Source organism: Nothobranchius furzeri, chromosome 5 (assembly GCF_043380555.1).
Source record: "Nothobranchius furzeri strain GRZ-AD chromosome 5, NfurGRZ-RIMD1, whole genome shotgun sequence".
Lineage (NCBI taxonomy): Eukaryota > Metazoa > Chordata > Actinopteri > Cyprinodontiformes > Nothobranchiidae > Nothobranchius > Nothobranchius furzeri.
The window spans coordinates 63,792,807-63,812,324 of record NC_091745.1 but is presented as its reverse complement, the minus strand read 5'-3'; the positions used below and the strand labels follow the sequence as shown (position 1 = coordinate 63,812,324).

The 19,518-nt window shown below is 41.6% G+C and overlaps 3 protein-coding genes across 7 annotated transcripts in view; 1 reads left to right on the top strand and 2 right to left on the bottom strand.

The window, feature by feature from the left end:
- Positions 1-192: 192 nt before the first annotated feature.
- On the bottom strand, positions 193-9,863 carry si:dkey-256h2.1 (uncharacterized). Of its 2 annotated transcripts, none has more exons than XM_015949801.3 (12): positions 9,240-9,863; positions 8,241-8,380; positions 7,975-8,150; positions 7,455-7,615; positions 7,159-7,299; positions 5,140-5,261; positions 4,735-4,903; positions 3,623-3,768; positions 3,315-3,442; positions 3,116-3,242; positions 1,063-1,196; positions 193-411 (listed from the first exon to the last, which is right to left on the bottom strand). In XM_015949801.3, the coding sequence occupies exons 1-12, from the start codon at positions 9,665-9,667 to the stop codon at positions 286-288; spliced, it is 1,998 nt and encodes a 665-aa protein (XP_015805287.3). In that variant the 5' UTR covers positions 9,668-9,863; the 3' UTR covers positions 193-285. The 2 variants fall into 2 exon arrangements, with proteins under 2 accessions (XP_015805287.3, XP_015805289.3); XM_015949803.3 differs by having other exon boundaries at positions 8,241-8,377.
- Positions 9,864-10,733: 870 nt separating this feature from the next.
- LOC107379179 (protachykinin) lies at positions 10,734-11,949 on the top strand. The gene is made up of 5 exons (XM_015949798.3): positions 10,734-11,280; positions 11,385-11,487; positions 11,579-11,602; positions 11,679-11,735; positions 11,814-11,949. The coding sequence occupies exons 1-5, from the start codon at positions 11,020-11,022 to the stop codon at positions 11,822-11,824; spliced, it is 456 nt and encodes a 151-aa protein (XP_015805284.3). The 5' UTR covers positions 10,734-11,019; the 3' UTR covers positions 11,825-11,949.
- Positions 11,950-12,056: 107 nt separating this feature from the next.
- Positions 12,057-19,518, bottom strand: part of septin7b (septin 7b) — a 537,254-nt gene continuing 529,792 nt past the window's right edge. For 3 of the 4 annotated variants that reach the window (XM_070551004.1, XM_070551005.1, XM_070551006.1), the window contains exons 10-14: positions 19,012-19,140; positions 18,479-18,499; positions 15,947-16,082; positions 13,394-13,536; positions 12,057-13,226 (exon numbers count right to left, since the gene is read on the bottom strand). In XM_070551004.1, coding sequence (XP_070407105.1) covers positions 13,187-13,226; positions 13,394-13,536; positions 15,947-16,082; positions 18,479-18,499; positions 19,012-19,140 — 469 coding nt within the window. In that variant the 3' untranslated portion in view covers positions 12,057-13,186. The remainder of the gene's footprint in view (positions 13,227-13,393; positions 13,537-15,946; positions 16,083-18,478; positions 18,500-19,011; positions 19,141-19,518) is intronic. The other variant, XM_054740870.2, reaches the window with a different exon arrangement.

The following is a 19,518-nucleotide window of genomic DNA, read 5'->3' as shown; positions in this document are numbered from 1 at the left end:
TTACATGTAATTAGGGAGGAGAAGCTGCTCTCAGAACAAAACATCTACAGCTGGAGACACGAAGAAGAGCCGGGTTGGTGCTTATTGAGTTTTAAGCCTCTCAGGATGAAAATAGCTCCATGTGTGCATACTTCAGCTTCTCACTGGAATATAATTAAATGTATATATTAAAAAAAAAAAACATTCAGAAAGTGAGAAAATAGACATTTATTGTTTGAGTGAACATTCTGTGTTAAATTCATTTCATCGTTAAGAATCGTGTTAAGAAAAAAACCTGTTTTTATTTTATTTGTAGAAGATGAGAAAAGAGGACATGATGATGTATCCAGGCTGCTGAGCCGGATCAGGATCCATGCCGTCAAACAAACCGAAGTAAACCACTGTGTTGGACTCAGACTCGCTCAGGTCCAGCTAAAAAAATGGAAGAAAAAGTCACACAAGATCTTTAACAGGACAACAATGTTGAAGTTGTTGATAAAATTAGGCTCAAATAAACCTGCCAAGTATAAAATCTGTGTGTAATTCTGATTATGGGACCTTTTTTGATCAAATCCCAGAGGAAGTGTATGTGTGCTGGAGATGAAGTTGCCTTTAGGGTCAATAACACACTTTAGTGTAATCAAGCACTTTTTATAATTAATGAAGTTGTAATAATTAAAGTGTTTAACTCCAGAATCTGATTGCAGAGCGACGTTCTTGTGAAGAAGCTTTAGGATTTACATGATAGACAGGATTTTAATCACTTGAGATTTATCTCACTGTAATTTTCTGTGAATTTTAATGAATTTGAACTAAATATTTCTAGTCTTTAGTTCATTTAAATAGAAAATGTGCTTTATTTTTTGTGGTTTGAATAAATTGGTGACAGATTTTTTAGCTTTTTATTATCTGTTAATGTAAAACCTAAAAGGATTCAACAGGAACTGTGATCTAAACTGCACCAGTTATGTTTTTTCCTGTAGAATTAAGATGTGCAGTAGAAATAGAAAAAACAGACAGCACTGTGGATCACACAAAGTCATTTTAAGGGGAAAGATTTTTATTTTTTGCAGAGGAACAGACCTGTTTGGTGATGTCGACCCTCCAGGGGTCGACCTGCAACCCGTCACACCAGCCTCCTCGCCCGTACAGCCATGTTCCGTGTTCGTTTGGTACCGCGCCGTCTTTCACACGCATCGTGCAGCCAAGAGCTGTTCCTTTTTATTCCAGACACGACAACAGAACAGAAAAACACCACAATGAGAGCAGCTACAAGTTGAGACCTCAACTTTGGTCTTCAGCTGGTGGAAATTTTTAAAAAATTGGAATAATTTATGTGATTAACGTACAAGTCTGAATTATTTTAATTCTACTTGAAATAACTTTGATCTCATGAAATCAGGAACAATAAGCTGTTGAACATTGTTAAAATAAAGCTCATATATAAAAAAGAACGCAGCAGTTTTGAAAATAATTTAGTTAAAAGAAAACATGAAGTTATTGATTTTGTTGCTTTAAATTGTTGTGATTCATTTTATTTGTTTAAAATCATAAAAATCAGGACTAATATCATCAGTTCAATGTAACTTTTTGCACTAACTTCAGTAACAAAAGCTGTCTCACATTGAGATTTATGTCATTCAAACGGTCTTAACCATAATAAAACCCTTATATAACCAACCAAGAGAACTCCTTAAACCCTTACACATCTCTGCTCATTTATTAAAAAGTTGTTTTCATGCTGAGGTGACCCGTCTAATAAAGAAACCAAATCTTGACCAATCCCAGTGCCGCCTGCTTGGTAGGCTTTATGTTTTGCAGTTATTATTAGTTCTCCTATCTTTGTGTCTCTGTCAAGATAAACAACTGATCCCCTAAAACGGCTCCTCTGACCTGAGGGGTTCCACGGAGTTCGCTCCGCTGAAACACATCAGACCATTCCAATCACAAATTGGGATTATTAAACATGTTGAATTGTCTTGTTGCCCCAAGGAGAAGTGAGAGTACTGTGTGTAGAAAGGGATGTGAAGCCAATCAGAAAATAAGATGAGGGAAGCACCTTGCACACTTTTCCTCTGCCATGTTTACTCCGAAGTTGCGTTTGATCTCGCAAGGTTTTCCTGTTTGACTTGGGAATGTTTGTCTGTGACATTGATTTTTCTATTATATGTAATTTTGCTGAGTTGCCGCACCCCACACTGTAGACTCAAAACTGGTATTTCCATGAATTTTTTTTTTATCATCACTCATGTTTTGAAAATTGTCCAACATATTGTTCCCATACCAGAGTAACCATGGAGACAGTGATATTCAATGAAATTGAGTCTGTTGCCATATTTCCCAGAGTTAGATAAGTGGGAAAAAGCATTTCTCAACCAGCCCAGTCTTCCTCTTCAATCTGACAGTATTCTGTTAGCTTTAGCTTAGCATAAACAATTGAAGTGAACGGTAACAGCTAGCATTTAATCATTCAAATTTAAAATTACACCTATTTCTGCAAACACAAATGCTTGGTTACTACCCGGTATAGCTTTTTGAACGAATAACATAGTAAGTTGCGGTTAAATGGCAGTGTACATAAAAGTTGAAGCATGTGGGGCCGCTGCGCCGTGTCCTTGCGCCTTGCAGCGGTGCTGTCGTAACGAAGTCTCAGGTCTTCATTGGCTCCTGTAATTCCTTTGCGTTACTTGTTATTTTCATTTACTGTTGTTATGATTATTGAGGTCACCGAGACAAATTAGGATCAATATTGAGCTATTTTCATGAGTGTTTCACTCGAAATGCTACCTGTAACCATTCACTTTTATTGTTTATGCTAAGCTAAAGCAAACCAAATACTGCCAGATTAGGAAAATTAATGGGCTGGTTACAAAATGCTTTTTTCCACTCATTCAAATCAAGGCAATATATAACTAAATTTAAATAGGGGTGGAATTTTCCTTTAATGCTTTTAAAAGCAACTAAAAATCATTATTGTCAAACAAGTTTTTTCCTGAGATTTTATTAATTGGATGTTTGGTCTCTCATCAGTTTACTGTGTAGAGCTTTGTGGTCGCATGTCTGTAAAAGGCGCCTGATGAATAGACTTTAGTTATGGCAGACGTTAGAGATGAAGCGTTTCATCGCCTCTCCTCACCTGCAGAGTCAAATGTAAGAGTGTTGTTATAAATTGAATTGATCAGGAAGTGGTGGGAGGTGACACAGAACTCTCCACAGCCGTTCTCGTCACTGCCATGTCCTGTGATGACGGCGTAAAGCTCCACCTGAGGATCAACACGCAGACAGTGAGATGTTCGTCACATGAAGAGGAAAGTGATCGCCAAAGCGTCTGAAACCTTCTTGGACGATTTTGGGATTGGCAGTTTCGTTGGCCAGTATCTCTTGTTGTAGCTTTTGTCAAACGTCCCCCCGCTGAAGAGAGGCATCACTCTGAAGGGGTGGAGCTTTCTCGCACCATCTACATCTGTCAAAAACATTGATGATTAGAAACGTTGAAGCGTTACCAGAGTTAACAGACAGAAATAAACAAACAAAAACTTTAAAAACACTGAAAAGATCCGCCCCCGTCGATCGGATTTGTTTCCAAACAGCCGTTGGTTTTCCAGCTGCTGTCACATATCTGCTGGGGGTCACCAGCATTTACCCGTCTGATTGCTGATGCTGAATCTCAGGCTGAGGGAGGCGATCCACGGCATCGCCCAAGGCACCGTCTTCAAAGTGAAGGTGCATCTGTTTCTGTTCAGCAACGGCAGCAGAGGAGACACGTCCGTCAGCCAGCGTCCGATGCCTCTGTCAAAACAAAGCACGCGATCATCCAGCAGGTCAAAAATAAAAACAACAACCAGAAAACCAGCAGAGCAGATTTATACAAATAAAAATCTTCCAATTTTATTCAGGGTATCTGCAGGTTAAAGGGAGCCAAATTTAAGACGTTTTAAAACCTTTTTTAAGGCCACTTTGACCAAATTTAAGCTTTTTTTTTTATAAATTAAATCTAAGCTATAATTTCCTGTTATTGCCTGGAAACGGTGCTAACCACGTTGCGAACGTGGGATTAGCCATCTAGTTACCATTAAACTTGCACTTCCCCATGGTGCAAGCTCCCACTAGCTTAACCAGCTAATGTGCTCATCTAAAAATAGCCCCCTTTCACAACCAACTGAATGTGTACGGTTCCGCTTATGCAAATGTCATACACAAAAAATGCTGAACACAAACTAGAAATTCACAAATAATTTATAGAAATAAAAGAGTCTTGTTTATTGGGTCTTTGGTAATTTAAGACCTTTGGAAACTGTATTTAAGGATTATTTGTCAATTTTAAGGATTTTTAAGGCCTTAAATTTAAGCAAATTTAAGACTTTTTAAGGACCTGCGGATACCCTGTTTATTATAAATGTTCAAATGCTGATGTCCACAACAAAAATAGGTTTAAAAAGTTCTTTATTTCAATTTGTTTTATTAACCATTTACCATTGCCTCTTCGCCTACAACTGATAAACTTCAGTCTAATTCAAGATGGCCGCCACAACAAATCAACCATTAGCTAACACAAAAAGGGCTCAAAGTAACTGATATAATGGAGCATCACAAAAGTAGAAGGATAGGTGGCGCTGTATAAGTGAGGTGACAGAGGACATGAATGGTAGAGGATGCAGAAGACGAGGACTTAATGGAGACAGATGGTTCGCTGTGGCGACTCCTGAAGGGAAAAGCTGATAAAGGAAAGGAAGAAAAGTCTCTTTGAGGCGTTACCTGCGGAACGCCGTGATCCATCGCCCCAGCTCGGTGTTGCAGAACGAACTCAGCTCATCGCAGCACAAGAACAGCTGCACCGTGTGGTCCCACTGAGCGCAGGACGAGTCTCTTCTGCTGGGACACGACAGAGACAAGTCCAGCTGCAGAGTGTCAAAGTCCCACAAGTCTGCAGACACAAATAAAGTTTAGACTTAAAACACAGCGTCACCATTTTGCTGTATAATGAGATTTTAAGCTGTAACAAAGACTCAGATAGCTTACATTGAATTCTGCACATTATTTAGAGCACAGACATTTAAGATAAACTTAATCTGTGCTGATAAAATTCAATTTCAAGATTAGAAACTGTTTTCTTCAGACCAGTCACGTTAACTAGTAGTATCTCAGAGCAGATTAGGTTACCTAAAGGCAGGTCCACCGTGGCCACGGCTCCTTTCTCGCCCTGCATTGTGATTTTATCAAACACAGAAACAACTTTAGCAGGACTTTGGAGTTTGGTCTTCAGACCAGCAACAAATTCAAACCTGGAGACAAAAACAACAAATCAACTGGTTAGTTAGAAGCCGATGTGTTTTCTAACCCTAACCCATAAATATGGTGTTGAAAAGCGAGGCCAAATTATTATGGGTGCTGCCTTGTTGTATTTTTGAAACCAGAGTGTTGAGACTTGGGACTGAAAGTCACACCTTGTGTCCATAATGAGTCAATGCTTGGATAAAGTTATTTAAAGTTTATTTCTAATGTATTCAGAACGATGTCCGAGCCTTTTACATCTACCCCTATTTCCTGCATTAGCATTGGCCGCTGACAGGAAATAAACGGGGAAATGCTCGATTTAGAAAAGCCAGTTAGGTCTACGTCACACGGTAAATGAGCGTTCATGGCCTCATGCATCTTGGCTCGGGGCGGGGAAGGTTGTTGTTGGTTTAGCGTCCAGGAGAGAGCAAAGAACATCTCAGCTGCTAATAGTGAGCATTAGCTAACAGCATGGCAGAACTCCGGAGGCAGCGGAAGAGTCGCGCTGTTGTTGGCCAGTCAGAGGCGAGATGTCCTAATATCAGGAAATGAGACTCTAAATCCTGCCGTCTTCGGCTCCCCTCTGACCTAGCTCACTTCTGCTTGGTCAAACAGGAGCGCAAGAGCCTTTTCCCACAAAGAGATCGACTCACCAGTAATTCAGATGTACTAGAGACCACTGCAAATGTGTTGAAAAACACGAGTGAACTTGGTCTTATACTGCAGCCATCCACTAGGGGGCTGTTGGTTTCTGTCAGATTCAGCTTCCACTTTACATTCTTACTAAGGATGTCCCAATCAGCATTTTAGGCTTCCGATCCCAATCCGATCTTTTAACTTCAAATCCGATACGATTTTGAAGTCCCGATCCAATAGTTTGCCTTTACTATTGAAATTTATAAAGCTGAAATATATTTTTAGCAAGTAACTCAAGTTAACTTTTTAAGACTAATTTCATGAATAAGTATTACCATTATTGTTGTAAAATATGTGAATAAAGACCAGAGTGGCAGGGAAACTTATAATGCCGCCAATAGACCATGTGCACAAGAAAATGCTAACTTCCTGTTTTGAGAATGGATGTTGAGTGTTTCGTTAGCTTCATTTGCTTCATTTGTGAATTGCTACTGTGAAAGTGGACTCTAAAGTACGAAAAAGGAAAGATCGCTTTCACTTACAAAGAGCACCAGGTGGGCTGCAGCCAGTAACAACAGCTCTCGTTTTGTTACTCTCTTTTTATTCTTTGCTTTTTCTTCTGTGCGTGTTTTTAACGCCCTTAAGGTGGGTGCAGCTAATGCTAGCTCTCTTACTGGAGCACACCTCTATAAACAGGGCAAGACTATCACACCGGAAAAGGAGCCCTCTACAGGAGTTTTACCCCCAAAAGTAGCATATGCTAACATGCTCATAGTCTATTTCAGGAGATCGGCAATAATCGTCTGTTATAATTGCCGATCTCCGATCACTGAAAAATATGAAAAAATCGGCCCGATCCGATCTCGGAATCTGGACGAGGACATCCGTAGTTCTTACGTCTTGTTTTTAAGCATGTCGACAATCACACCTCATAGGTTTTACTCACCAGGTCCCTGGCAAAACGAATCTACTAAATTTTGTACATGTTGGACAGGTCACTAGTCAACAAAAGTTAAATATTTAGAGCATCAGCCACTCTGCTTCAATTAGGACAGCCTAAATTATAAATATGTTGCAAACATCATGGATTAAAAAATGAAGATGTTCATATCTGTATAATTATTTAGTCCTAACTGGACTATAAATAAAAACCTGCCATTTGCAGCAATTTAGTGTTTCAGAATTGTGTATTAACACGGGGATAAATATAAAAGAAGTAGGAATAACGCAGAATTACTGGGTGTTTTTCCATATCATGTCACTTCATACCATTGGGCCTGCCAATTAATAAAATTAAAGGCTGGGTAGAGGAACCAGCCCATCTCAGCCAGAGTGCCCTGTTGGTCAATGCCAATGAAGAAATTTGGAGATGGGGTCGTCTGGAAAGAAACGTTCACCAACTGCCCAGACCTACAAAATAAAACATCTTATCATCACGAGGTATCTGAAAACAAGTTTGCATTTAAATAAAACAAGTTAACCCCAGAAATTCATTAATATTAGATCTGGACAGGAGCCAAGGGATTATTTAACCACATTTAATCCTTTATGTGAGCCGGTCTTACCGGAGCGCCAAAGTGACCCAAACCTCCTCATGTACCATGGCAGCCGGAATGTTAAGAGGATAGTTACATTCATCCCCAACGCAGTTCATGTCCTGGATTGGATTCCCAGGAAGTGAGTAGACAAGGACACCTGCGGCATTGGATTGGGCCATGTTCTGAACCTGGAGGACAACATGGACACCTATCAGTACATCTATTTTTCATGTTAACAACTCTGTTGCTGTCCAAAGTAAACTCTGCAGTTTATTTAGGACTCTTCTTTGTTCCAACACAGGTTTCACTGTTAGTTTATGTGTTTTTTATGTTTAGATTATGTTAAACGGTTGAGCAACATTTGCTCAGACGGAAAATCTAGCTTGCTTAAAGCAAAAATGTGATGTAAATGATGCAAAGTTCAGCAAAATACTGAAAAAAAAGTAGTGCTGTTCACAAATTGGCCTATGAAGAGATTACGTACGGGTCTAATGATTTAAAGATCTAAAACTCAATATGGGTAGATGAAGGTTTAACATTTACAGACCTTATTGAAGAAAGAGCAGTTGACCTCAGAGACCCAGGCCACAGAGCCGGCTACAGAGGGCGACAGGTCACACCCGTCTCCCACATCAACCAGCTGATAGGACGATGAACTCCAGCGGGCCACGAGCCAGTCGTACCTCGCATCCAGTCTCTTAATAACGATGGGCATTTTGCATCCTGCAGGAAGAAACAGGACAACAGAGACTTTTATCCTGAAGAGTTTGGAAAAAGAGAAACAATGTTTCAGAGAACTGACATCATTCTTACCATCACAGGTGAAAACGGCCTGAGAAAGACCACAGTTGTGTCCCACGCAGCCCCAGTAGTAAAACACACTCGGGATCCAGTTCCCCAGAGCGAAAACCGGCACAGGAGAGAAGTGCAACTGGGCCAGAACCTCCTTCCTTCTGCAGGACAAAGTGTCCATAAATTACATTTATGCTGATGTGATATGATGGTCCTTTATGATGTTCCTTTAAGATGCTGCAAACTGGATGGGGAGTAGTCATGTGACTCTACCCCATCTGATCTGTAACAAGAAGGGAAAGAGTGAGGAAATGGAGGATGATTCAAATGTTGAAGCAGTGGGCAAGGGCAGTACATAAACGACTGTGGAAGCTGCAGCGGCAACCAAATCTAAAATTTCTAAGGATATTTGTGGGAACACACTTCTCCTTCACCAAATCTACCATCGCCGCTCCCTCTAACTGCTGGTGTATGGGTAATTATTGTCCACTTAACGTTTTAGAGGTGAACAGCTGATTTGAGCCCTATCGCCCAGTCCTACAACGGACCTTTTGTGCTTCCATGTGGGTCTCTACTGCCTCTATAAACGCTCCAAAATTACATCCATGTTCAGTCAGTGTTTGATTTCAGGAAAATGTGTCTTAAACAAACCATTTGTGATGTCACAAATGGGTTAAGTAAAAATGGCTCATTCTGGATTATACTAAAAATATCTAGAATAAAACTGCTGACAATGTGAGAGGGATTTTATGCCAAGTACTTCATGATTGGTATCATCCATAGAACTATTTAAACTTTTTAAAAAGTCATAAAATTTCCCATTTAAACTCAATCTTTTCACATTAATGCAGGTTGAATCAAATTGGGGGAGAAGTTAAAAATCATTGCTTTGAGGGTATTTACATGTATACTGTATGATTATAACATGTTAAATACTTTTGCACAAATGTTTTGTGATTAAAACTTTCAGCCACTTTTCTCCCATCTTGACCCCTGAATGAGGGCTTCTTCCTCGGTCACCTGCGCATCGCGACCCGCTGCAGCTGCTCCCTCATCCACAGAACATCTGAGACCGCAGAGTCGTCCAGGGACAGAAACAGAACCTGCGTACTGTCCGGGAGACCATCAACCAGACTGGTCAGAGAGGACTCGGAGCTCCACAGACTCTCCAGGAACCCGGACTTGTTGGTGAAGGCGTGAATGACCAGAGAGCCGTTCAGAGCTCCGGGGAGGTAGGAGAACGTCCCACCCAGAGTGGAGACGGTGAAGGCGGACACCACGTCCCCGGGTTCCGGCCCGGCTCCTGGCTGAGAGCTGGCGAAATTCTGGGGCCAGTTGTCATCTTCAGACAGGCTCATCCGGCGCTTCGGTCTCCCCGCTGCTTCTGTCACATGAGAGGTCACAACCAGGAACAAAAACACCGCGGAGCCTAAAGGCAGCAATGCCATTTTCCCGCTACTGGACAGGGACAGTGAACTCACCACGAACCACCAGTTTACGTCACATCAGCTGAGTTTTATTTACAAAAAAAAAAAAAAAAAAAAACTTATACAAACATCAAAACTGGCAGATTTCTTTCTCCCTTTTATATCAAGAGGAGCTGAAGCTCTGGGAGGACCCAACACTATCTACGGTTGCCCCGAGAGGACACAAAGCTTAGAAAATATACGCGATTCTAATTCCGTTTTTCTATTTATCAGCAATATTTCGTTTGGAAATCATCTAAAAACATAATAAATTAAGATAAAACGAATTTTTTTAAGCGATGTTCTTCTGAACAGCCTCAGTAAAGAGAAACAGAATAGCACTGATTGATTGATGAGCCAATGGGTAGTCAGAATGGGGTGGGTCAAAAAAAAGGTCTTAAAACAATTTCAGTCTGAAAAGTGTCATAGGTTTCCCCGTTCTTTTTCTACTCAACTCAACTCAGCCTTTATTTTTAAATTACCGTACCAAGGTGCTGTACATGAAAAAAATAAAACAGATAAAACCAACAGACACAAATAAAACCAAGTGAAATAAGAGCATGTAAAACACCAGCAATGGCTAACCCACAGAGTTAAAAGCTGGATCCTAAAAGTAGGTCTTCAGCCTCATTTTAAAACCGGCTACTGATGGAGAGAGCCTAACAGTTAGGGGCAGTGCGTTCTACAATTTCGGTCCAGCTACAGAGAACACCTAGCCTAGAACACCCTATCTCCTCTTGACTTCTACGGAGTCGTGGGAGCCACAAGCAGCAGCTGCTTCTGTGACTGTATGTGTTCGAGCAGGAGTATGTGGCTGCAACTACTCCATTAAATAGCCTGGAGCCAGTCCATTCAGCACTTTAAACACCATTAAAAACCACAAAGTCTTTTGTGGGCTCACATAGAGGCAGGGGACATGTCTCCCTTCCATCACACACTCTCTTTCAGGGACAAATTTAGTCTCCAAATTGCCTGAGATGCATGTTTTTGGTCTGGAGTACCTGGAGAAAACCCACATGCACGGGGAGAACAACTCCATCCTGAAAAGCTGCTGCTGGGATTTGAACCTGCAACTTATTTGCAGGAAACAGAGATAGCAATCGCACCACCGTGCAACCACATATCCAATTAAGTAAATGTTATTTTCTAATCTTTATACATGAAATTTACATTTCAGCCAAAAAGAAACACATTACTGGCAGCTGAGTTGCTTTTATTTTGTTTTCTACAAAACAATCCTTGAATTTCACTTTATAAAATTAACTAAAATGTCCATCTGTCCCACTATAATGTCCAAATGAAGCCTTGAGATAGAATTATTCCTACTGAGCAGAATGAACCCACACCATTTACCCCTGCTGTATGCTAACGATGAGTTGCACCAATTAGTTTTTTTTTTTTTTGAGCATTTGGATCCGTTCAGCAGTCAGGTGTGGATTATCTGCTCATCAGTCTCTGGCTCACATCATATTTCTGGAGTTCCACAGTCCGGATCGATGGAGATGATTAAACTTGGTCTTATAACTGCGCTGATTTTGACAAACGTCTTCTGTCAAGAGCTGGACGCTGACAGCTGGAGAGCACGAATCGAAGAGGTAAGACACGCTTCATTGACTCATTTTATACTTAAAACATTTATTCACATAATCAGGTTAATTCCTAGGTTCTAATCTAGTAGAAATGTTTTTTTTAATGGAAGACCAAATGGCCAAACACTGATGTGATCCGAGACTTTTTAGTGGAAATGACCAGAAACCCCAGACTACGCCAACATTTCAGTCTCAGAGGGAAGAAAGGATGTGGTAAGACTTCCAGTTTCCATCATTGTTACCATAACAATCTTTGTTGCTACTTTTAGATCTAATGACGGCTCATAGGTTTGTTTCGTTGCAGGAAAAATACAAACAGCAAGAAAAAGTAAGTAAATTCTTGGGCTTTAAATTTAAAATGATTGAAATAAAACATGAGCAGAACTTTTTTTCCCCACTTTCAGGGCACAAGTTTCAAACCTTCGTAGGCTTGATGGGTAAAAGGAGGTCTGATTACGAAGGTATTTATTCATGGAGCCGCCAGATTTACGATGATGCAACTGAAATCTGTTTGGTGACGACTGCTTTCCTCCCTGCAGGAGCCCTGTGAGCTTTTGGAAGGTGGAAGATTGGGACAGTAAAAAACAAAATGTTTTGTTGTTTAGCTGCATGCCTCAGTAGAATCAGTAGCTTCGGTCTGTTGTCGTTTCATAGAAATGTGGTTTTGAATATTCCACTAGATTCACGCAATCGTTAAAAACTTTAGAGCAAACAGCGAAATCTAGTGGTGCCATTTTAAAATGGGAAGACGAATTTTGTAACAAAGCATTTTCACTCCTAAATACCATCACATGTTTATTAAGTGACATTGTACATTACAAATGAAAAATAAAATTAAAAATACAGAAATGGAGTACATAGCCAAAGCAAAAAGTGGAGTCGACTCATCATTTTCCACCGGTCTGTTTCTGCAGAAAGACTCAAAAGATTTCCGATTTTACAAAAGCCTCCAGAAAACTTTTGTTTGAGTTCAACAGAGGCCGCTGCTGTCAGTCTGTGAGGGTTTTCTCTAAACATACAAAAGAAGGTATTACTTCCGCTGGCTCGGTATATATAAAAATAAACTAAAGTGAAATATAACACTTATGAATGACATAAATGGTGGTCCAAGGCTAGAGGAAAAAGCTAAACACAAAGGAAAAAGAATGTGTAACAATTCAAAATTAAACAAACTTTTGCCACTTTTTTAAAAGTTTATAAAAAGGCCAAAGGTGCATCTTAATGTTTTACTTGATCTCAGCCTTTTCTGGTGACAGCCTGTTTCACTGATCGGAGGTTTATCCAACATTTCCAAATCAAAACGTAATTATTTAGTTCATTCTGTTTCAGGGTCCTTTACAAACACTGCTCTTTTGTTGTAAACAAACATAATCCGACAGAAACCGATTGTACAACAGTCAAATGTGACTCAGGGGTGTTTGTTGTAGTCTTTGCTTTCCATATATTTGTACAAACGATCATTTAAAGCAACCTTGGGGTTGAAAAAACAAACAAACAAGAAGAACAGCATGTAGGAGCGGGGAAGTATTATGTAACAATTATAATAACATCGTAATAACAATAATATTTAAAATAATAAGGGTTTGGCCTTAAAGAAATTGGGTTATTTTGTCTGTTAAGGCAAAGACATTCCTTAATGATGATGATGAGGAGGAGTCCTGAGGCAGGTGGGGGGGCTCTGTGGGTGCAGTTCTGGCTGTACTCACAGAGCTCCTATGCCGCTTACAGAAAAAAAACTGCTCTCAGTGCGCCCTCTGGTGGCTGGGAGCAGGTGGAGCACAGGAGAAAAGGAACGGCAAGGATGAGGAGGGGAGATGAAGGCGGGGAGGTGTCAGTTCCACGCTCTGGTTTTCTGACCGGCGACCTTGGCAAACAAAAAGAACTGGAGTTGGGGTGGTCCTGCCGATTGTCTTTAGAAGATCTTGCCTTTCTTTTTGTTTTTCTCCAGAGTCCTGCAACAAAAACGGAGAATTAACAGATAGTCGCAGACAAAGGTCCTTTCCTTTTGTTTTGACTGTGGAAAATGCAATAAAGAACCTCAAAGGTACCAAGCAGACATTTCCCAGTTTGTTACTTTTGCATGATTTGATTTGACCCAAAATGGTAGCTCGCTAGTTACCTGGAGGCCTCTAGTTTCTGCTGCTCCAGCCGTTGTTGGGTCTCCCAGTTAGCCCTCTCCTCCTCGAAGACACGCCTCTTCTCCTCCAGCTCCTTATGCTGAGCCTCCAGGTTCTTCTTCATCTGTTCGTGACGCCTCTGAAGCTGTGATGAAACACGGAAGAGGCAGGGATCAGTCTAAAGCACCAGTCAACTCAAGGCCCTCTGAGCTCTTCCATAAATAAACATGAGGGTGTCAGCTGTTTACAGAAAAATAAACAGCTGAACAAATGGAAACAAATAGAAAAATACTTGGAGGTCCTTGTAAAAATAACAGCTTGGGTTGAATCGGCCCTTTATTCAGTGAAGGATTATTTTAAAGGTGTCCTAGAATCCTAAACATCATTTACCTTGTTGTTGAATAAAGGCAGCATGGCGTGTCTAATGTACCAGAAAGTCTGCTGTACTAGTACATTAGTGATGTTGTAATGGCCACAAAGAAACGGTTCATTCTGAGAAAAGCTTAGACACACACTCTTAAATCTGCATGTCCCAACCCATTTCAGTATCAACAATACAGCGCTAACTGCAGAACAAGGCGTGTTTCCACTGTTTAGAACTTCAGGGTACATTTACAGGAACTTCCCTGAGTCGGTTCGCAGGGGCACTAGCCTAAACAGGGAGCCCCAGACTTCCCTCTCTCAAGCTCTTCTGGGGGAATCCCAAGGCATTCCCTGGCCAGCAGAGAGACAATCACTCCAGCGTGTCCTGGGTCTCCTCCAAGTTGGACGTGCCCAGAAAACCTCGCCAGAAAGGCGTCCAGGAAGCATTCTAACTAGATGCCCGAGCCACCTTAACTGGCTTCTCTCGATGTGGAGGAGCAGTGGATCTACTCTGAGCCCCTCCCGAATGACTGAGCTTCCCACCTTCTCTCTAAAGCCGGGCGTACACTGTGCGACTTTTTCACTTTTTTGAGCCGATTTTCCAGTCGTGCGAGAATCCACGACATCGGGGCGAGTTTTGCGCCGAGCGGTCGTGTAGTGTACAGGGGGTTACGAGAGGCGATTAACACCACGTGACCAGCCGCCGATCAGCAGTCGTGAGGTCGCAGGGACTTCTGGTGTGTTTAATATTTCGCTCGTCCCTCATGAGGGTATCACACTGTTGAAGCGGCGCTGCGAGCAGCTGCGAGCAGCTACGATCCAAAAAAGTATCAGAACCGCTCACGGCGCATGCGCGCGCAATCCTGCATCAACGCCGGTCGCTCGCTATTTCCCTAATAACACACGCTGTTCGTTTTTGTTTCTACACGTTTTTTTTACTCACAAAGATTGTCAAGAAAGCGTGTTTGTCGTGTTCATGTCAAATTAAACTGATCACAAAACACAGATTTACTTTCTTTATTTCGTTTTCCTCATCCAACCCCCATAAATCCCTGTGTGTCCTCCTGCAGCACTCCCGAAGGACAACAGGCAAGACAAAAAAGTCTGACGTGTTGAGTAAAAACTGCTATTTTTAGCATATTTTTAGGGCCGACGTGTTGCTACCAGACGTACAGTGTGAGCAGTCAGGTCGCATGCGAGAACTGGGTCGTACAGTGTGAGCACACGACTCGTGAGATCTGCTCTGCGAGGAAGTCGTACAGTTTGAGCTGAAGCTGAACGCTGCGAGTGAAAAAGTCGCACAGTGTACGCCCGGCTTAAGGGAGAGCCCAGCCACCCTACAGAGAAAGCTCATTTCAGACCTCGTCCCTGACCTGGAGAAGGAATTCTACCCTTTTCCAACTCAGGACCATGGTTTCGGATTTAGAGAAGCCGATTCTCATCCCAGCTGCTTCACACTTGGCTGTGAACCGCTCCAGTGAGGGCCAGAGATCATGTTCTTATGAAACCAACAGGGCCACACAATCTGCAAAAAGCAAAGACTCATTCCTTAGGCCACCAAAACAGACCCCCTCAACACCTTGGCTGTGCCTAGAAATCTTATCCATAAAAGTTATGCACAGAATCTGTGACAAAGGGCAGCCTTGGTGGAGTCCAACTCTCACCGGGAACGAGCTCCGACACCGTCATACAGTTCGTATCAGAGGGCCGGGTACCCCATACTCCCAAAGTACCCCCCAAAGGACCTCTCAAGGAACACGGTTGAACGCCTTCTTCAAATCCACATGTAGACCGGTTGGACGAACTCCCATGCACCCTCCAGAACCCCCTAAGGGTACTGAGCTGGTCCAGTGCTCCATGATCAGGACAACAACCACATTGCTCCTTCTAAATCTAAATCTATTGTGTTTTGAGTTGTTTAAGAAAACACAATTTTTTAAATTATTTTGTGCAAAATGAAATTGTTAACTGAAAAAGAAACTAACTGCAACTGTGAATAAATTCATAAATAGTTTGTTTCACACTTCACACTTTTTTCTTGTTGAAATAAAACAAGTCCATTCCTAGCAGGAGCTACTGTGTGAATGTGACGAAGCTAAATAACACTTCTTCGTTCAACCACAGACACATCAGCATGAAGCCACCCAGAAAGGGTTAAGCAACATCAGTGTGTGTGTGTGTGTGTGTGTTACCTCTGCTTCAGAGTCTTTGAGCTTCTGCACTTTTTCCTTGACTTTCATCTCAAACACCTGCTCCATTTCCATCTCCATCTTCTTCATTTTGGCCACATGCTCTCGCCGCTCCTCCTCCATCTGGGCCAGAGGACTCCTGCAAAGGAAGTGTGTCAACACACGCACACGCACACACACACACACGTGCACGCACGCACACACACACACACACACGGTTAGAAAGGTACTGCCAGCACACACATGCCAACACATTCCTAACTACACAAACAGAGCCGTTCATAAACAAACCCAAAGTTTTGAACCTATTTGTCATGAAAACAGGAAACGAACAAGCCTTCCTTTCCTTTCCGAGGTTTAGCATGCACACTGGAGGAGTTTGCAGGAAAAGACAAAAGAGGGACAAAGATTCCTGCTCTGGGTTAAGCACTAGGATTTTCCCCACCTTTCTCCTGATTACATCACTGCCTTCCTAACGGTGTCCACAACCCAGCTCCTGAGTAAAGGAAACTGCTCGTTTTCTGCTGCAGCCCTAATAACACTGTGGAATTTTTTCCAAATGAATATAGACATCTAAATATTCCAGTTTTTGGTTTAATGTGCTTCATGTCTCATCGTCTACGCTCCAAACTATATTGAATGCTTTTAGCTTCTCTCATTCTCCCCGTCTATCTCTCCCTTGTCGCTTTTCTGGAGCTTCATGTTGTTGACCAGCTCATCTTCAGAGGCTCTGCTTCATCCTGCTCCATGTCTGCCTTAGTCAAGCAACCCTGCTACGACTGCAAATTATGCTTTCCCCCCACTTTCTGTTTAATTTTTGGTAGAAATAAGACAAAAAGTGGAACATAAAGCCTCTGTTTGGACTTCGAACAAACTAATGGGACAACTTCATCGTGCTTTTCCTCAGAAAAAAGACCATAAAGGAAGTGCAGGAATGACTTGAACCCACCAACATTGTGACAGGAAACAACACATGATGAAAGTGAAGGTAGCAGATTAGTGAAGCTCTGTAGGAAGTTAGCAAGAGCCCAGAGGACAGTCATGAAATCTGTGAAGCGCTTACCGAATCACATGAAGGCAGGAATAAAAACAGAAATGAGGCCAGAATAAAAGTCCTTTTTTTTAAAAGGTATGGAACACTGAAAAAATATTTTCTTAATGATTATTTCTGATTATAATCAATCGCTCTGAGTTTTTCATGCTGGCTGAACATGAGCATAGTCTCCTACACCTATCTCCTGCATTAGCTTCTGATAGATAATAGCTGGAGAAACTCTAGGATCTGAAAAGCCTGACAGATCAACGTCACACTGTCATTTAACATTCATGGACTCACCCATGTTGACTCATGACGAGGAAGGCTGTTGCTGGTTTCGTGTCCAGAAAACAGCAGAGAACATCTTGGCTAGTAGAAGCTAACAGGTAGCATTATCAACTCCACAACACAGCAGAACTCCTCCAGGCTTGTGTTATTTGTGGAGATAAAACATCAACTTTTCAGAGCAAATGGTGCCAGTCATGTTGCTGTTAGCCAATCAGAGGCGAGATGTACAAATATCAGAAAATAAGACTAAAACCCGCCTTCTGAAGCTCGGCTGTGACGTGGGTCACTGCTAGTTCCTGGAAATGGTGCACCGGTACAGGAAACTCAACCAAATACTTAAAGGTTAAAAGTTGCAACAAGCCCTGACAGATTTAGCCCTCTCAGGCTCAAAATAAGTTTTGATAAAAGGACGAACAACTAAGTCCCTCAAGGGTACTTCTGAGTTAAAAATGCTCGTGAAATACGTATGTGGAGTAACCGGGTAGGTAGGTTTTAACGTTGCAAATCTGCAACGCCTACCTCCAGAGTGTTAAAGGACTCTTAATTTTTATTTAAATAACTACTTAAGCACTTGCAGCCTGCACAGCCTACATAAATAACCCAATATGGTCACTTTGATTATTAAAGTTTAGCTATTGTGTTTAGAACTTGGAACAGATGGCTTTCTGTTATACTCATCTGAATGAGTTGAATTTGCAAAAAACAGGAATTCCATCAAGCCTCGTTCTTTTCCTGTTTTTCTTCAAGAGCTCTGACGTGAGCTGAGGAAACTTCAGGAATATAGGTTTGTGGTTTTATTAGTAATTAAACCGTTTGCCGATCTGAATTTAGTTTATAAACGTCAAATCAAGAGTGACAAGAGAAAACCTTCATGTCTCCTTTGAATTTGCAGTCGCTCCAAAAATTTCAAGCACAAACCTCCACTGTGAGCTTATATGAAAGGCGTCAACATCACAGATGGAAAGAGTTTGTCTTGGAAAACAAATTCAAAAGTCACAACCCGAGCTGGAAAACCTTTCTGACATGCAGGAGGAATACCAAATTAGTTTTCCTCCTCAAAAATCGGAACCCACACCAACGAGTCGGGAGGAGCAAAAATAAGGAAAGAACATCCAAATGCTGCCACCACGGAGGGAGAAACAGGAAGGGCGTCAGGAAAAGGTGGAATCTTAAAGGAGCTAAAACAAATGTAATAAAAAAAGATCACTTACATCCCTTCAACTGTGTCAAGTCTAAAAACAAAAACACACACAAACACAGACACACACCATGCAATGAGGTCATGCACTAGCAACCGTATTATTAAATGTATTGGGTGACTCAGGCTAGCCTCTCATCTGCAGATGGAAAACAGAAAAGGTTGATTTTGTGAGCCGAGTGTAACATTAGCAAAAATGTAGCTGTGTGTTAGAATCAGTGTTTAGTTATGAGTTAGCTTAGAGAGTTAGACATTTGTATTTCATCTCATTATGACTGAAGAAGCAACACTGGAGTTTCAATGGAGACTTTGAGAAAATCAGTTCAAATCAGAGAAATGTCAAAAAGTCTTTCAAACCTCAAACAGAAGGTAAGAACTACTGTAACACTGCAGATTTCCTTTCACATACAACGTTAATACTTTTAAAATCAGACTACAAAGTCTGATCACCATCACAACATGACAGCCAAAAGTCTTCTACCGATCACTCGATGGGACAGATGTTAGGGTGGACGCCTCTGCAAAGACACCAGCTGGAGGACTTACTTGGTGGATAGTTGTCCTTTAGCTTTGTTGTTGTCCACTCCGTTGTAGGTGACGGCGGCCAGCTTCCTGCTGCGGTAGTTTTCATAGTGGACATTGTTTGTCACGTCTTTCAGGTCCTGCATGTGAGTTCTGTGTGTAGGAAGCAGATCATAGATCTGTCTATGTAATCCTCCGACTACAGATAAATTATGAAACTATCTATGGAGATGTCGAAGGAGACGTGAGAAGACTGAGACAGGAACTCTTTAAGAGGTGAAGGAAAAGCTAAATAAAGCCTTTGTTGTGGACTGTTAGCAGTGTGTGTGACCCAGAGTAACGGTTTTGTTACAAAAACGTTTGGTACAGGACAGACTCGTCCAGAAATTTAGGATCTGACCGACCCGGTCCACGTAGCCTGGTATTGGTCCCAGATACAAAGCCCTTCATTAACCAGGAAGATTATAAATCAAAGAGCTGTGAAATAGGTCACAGACCTTTGGTTTGACACCTCCTGACTTCTTAGCCGGT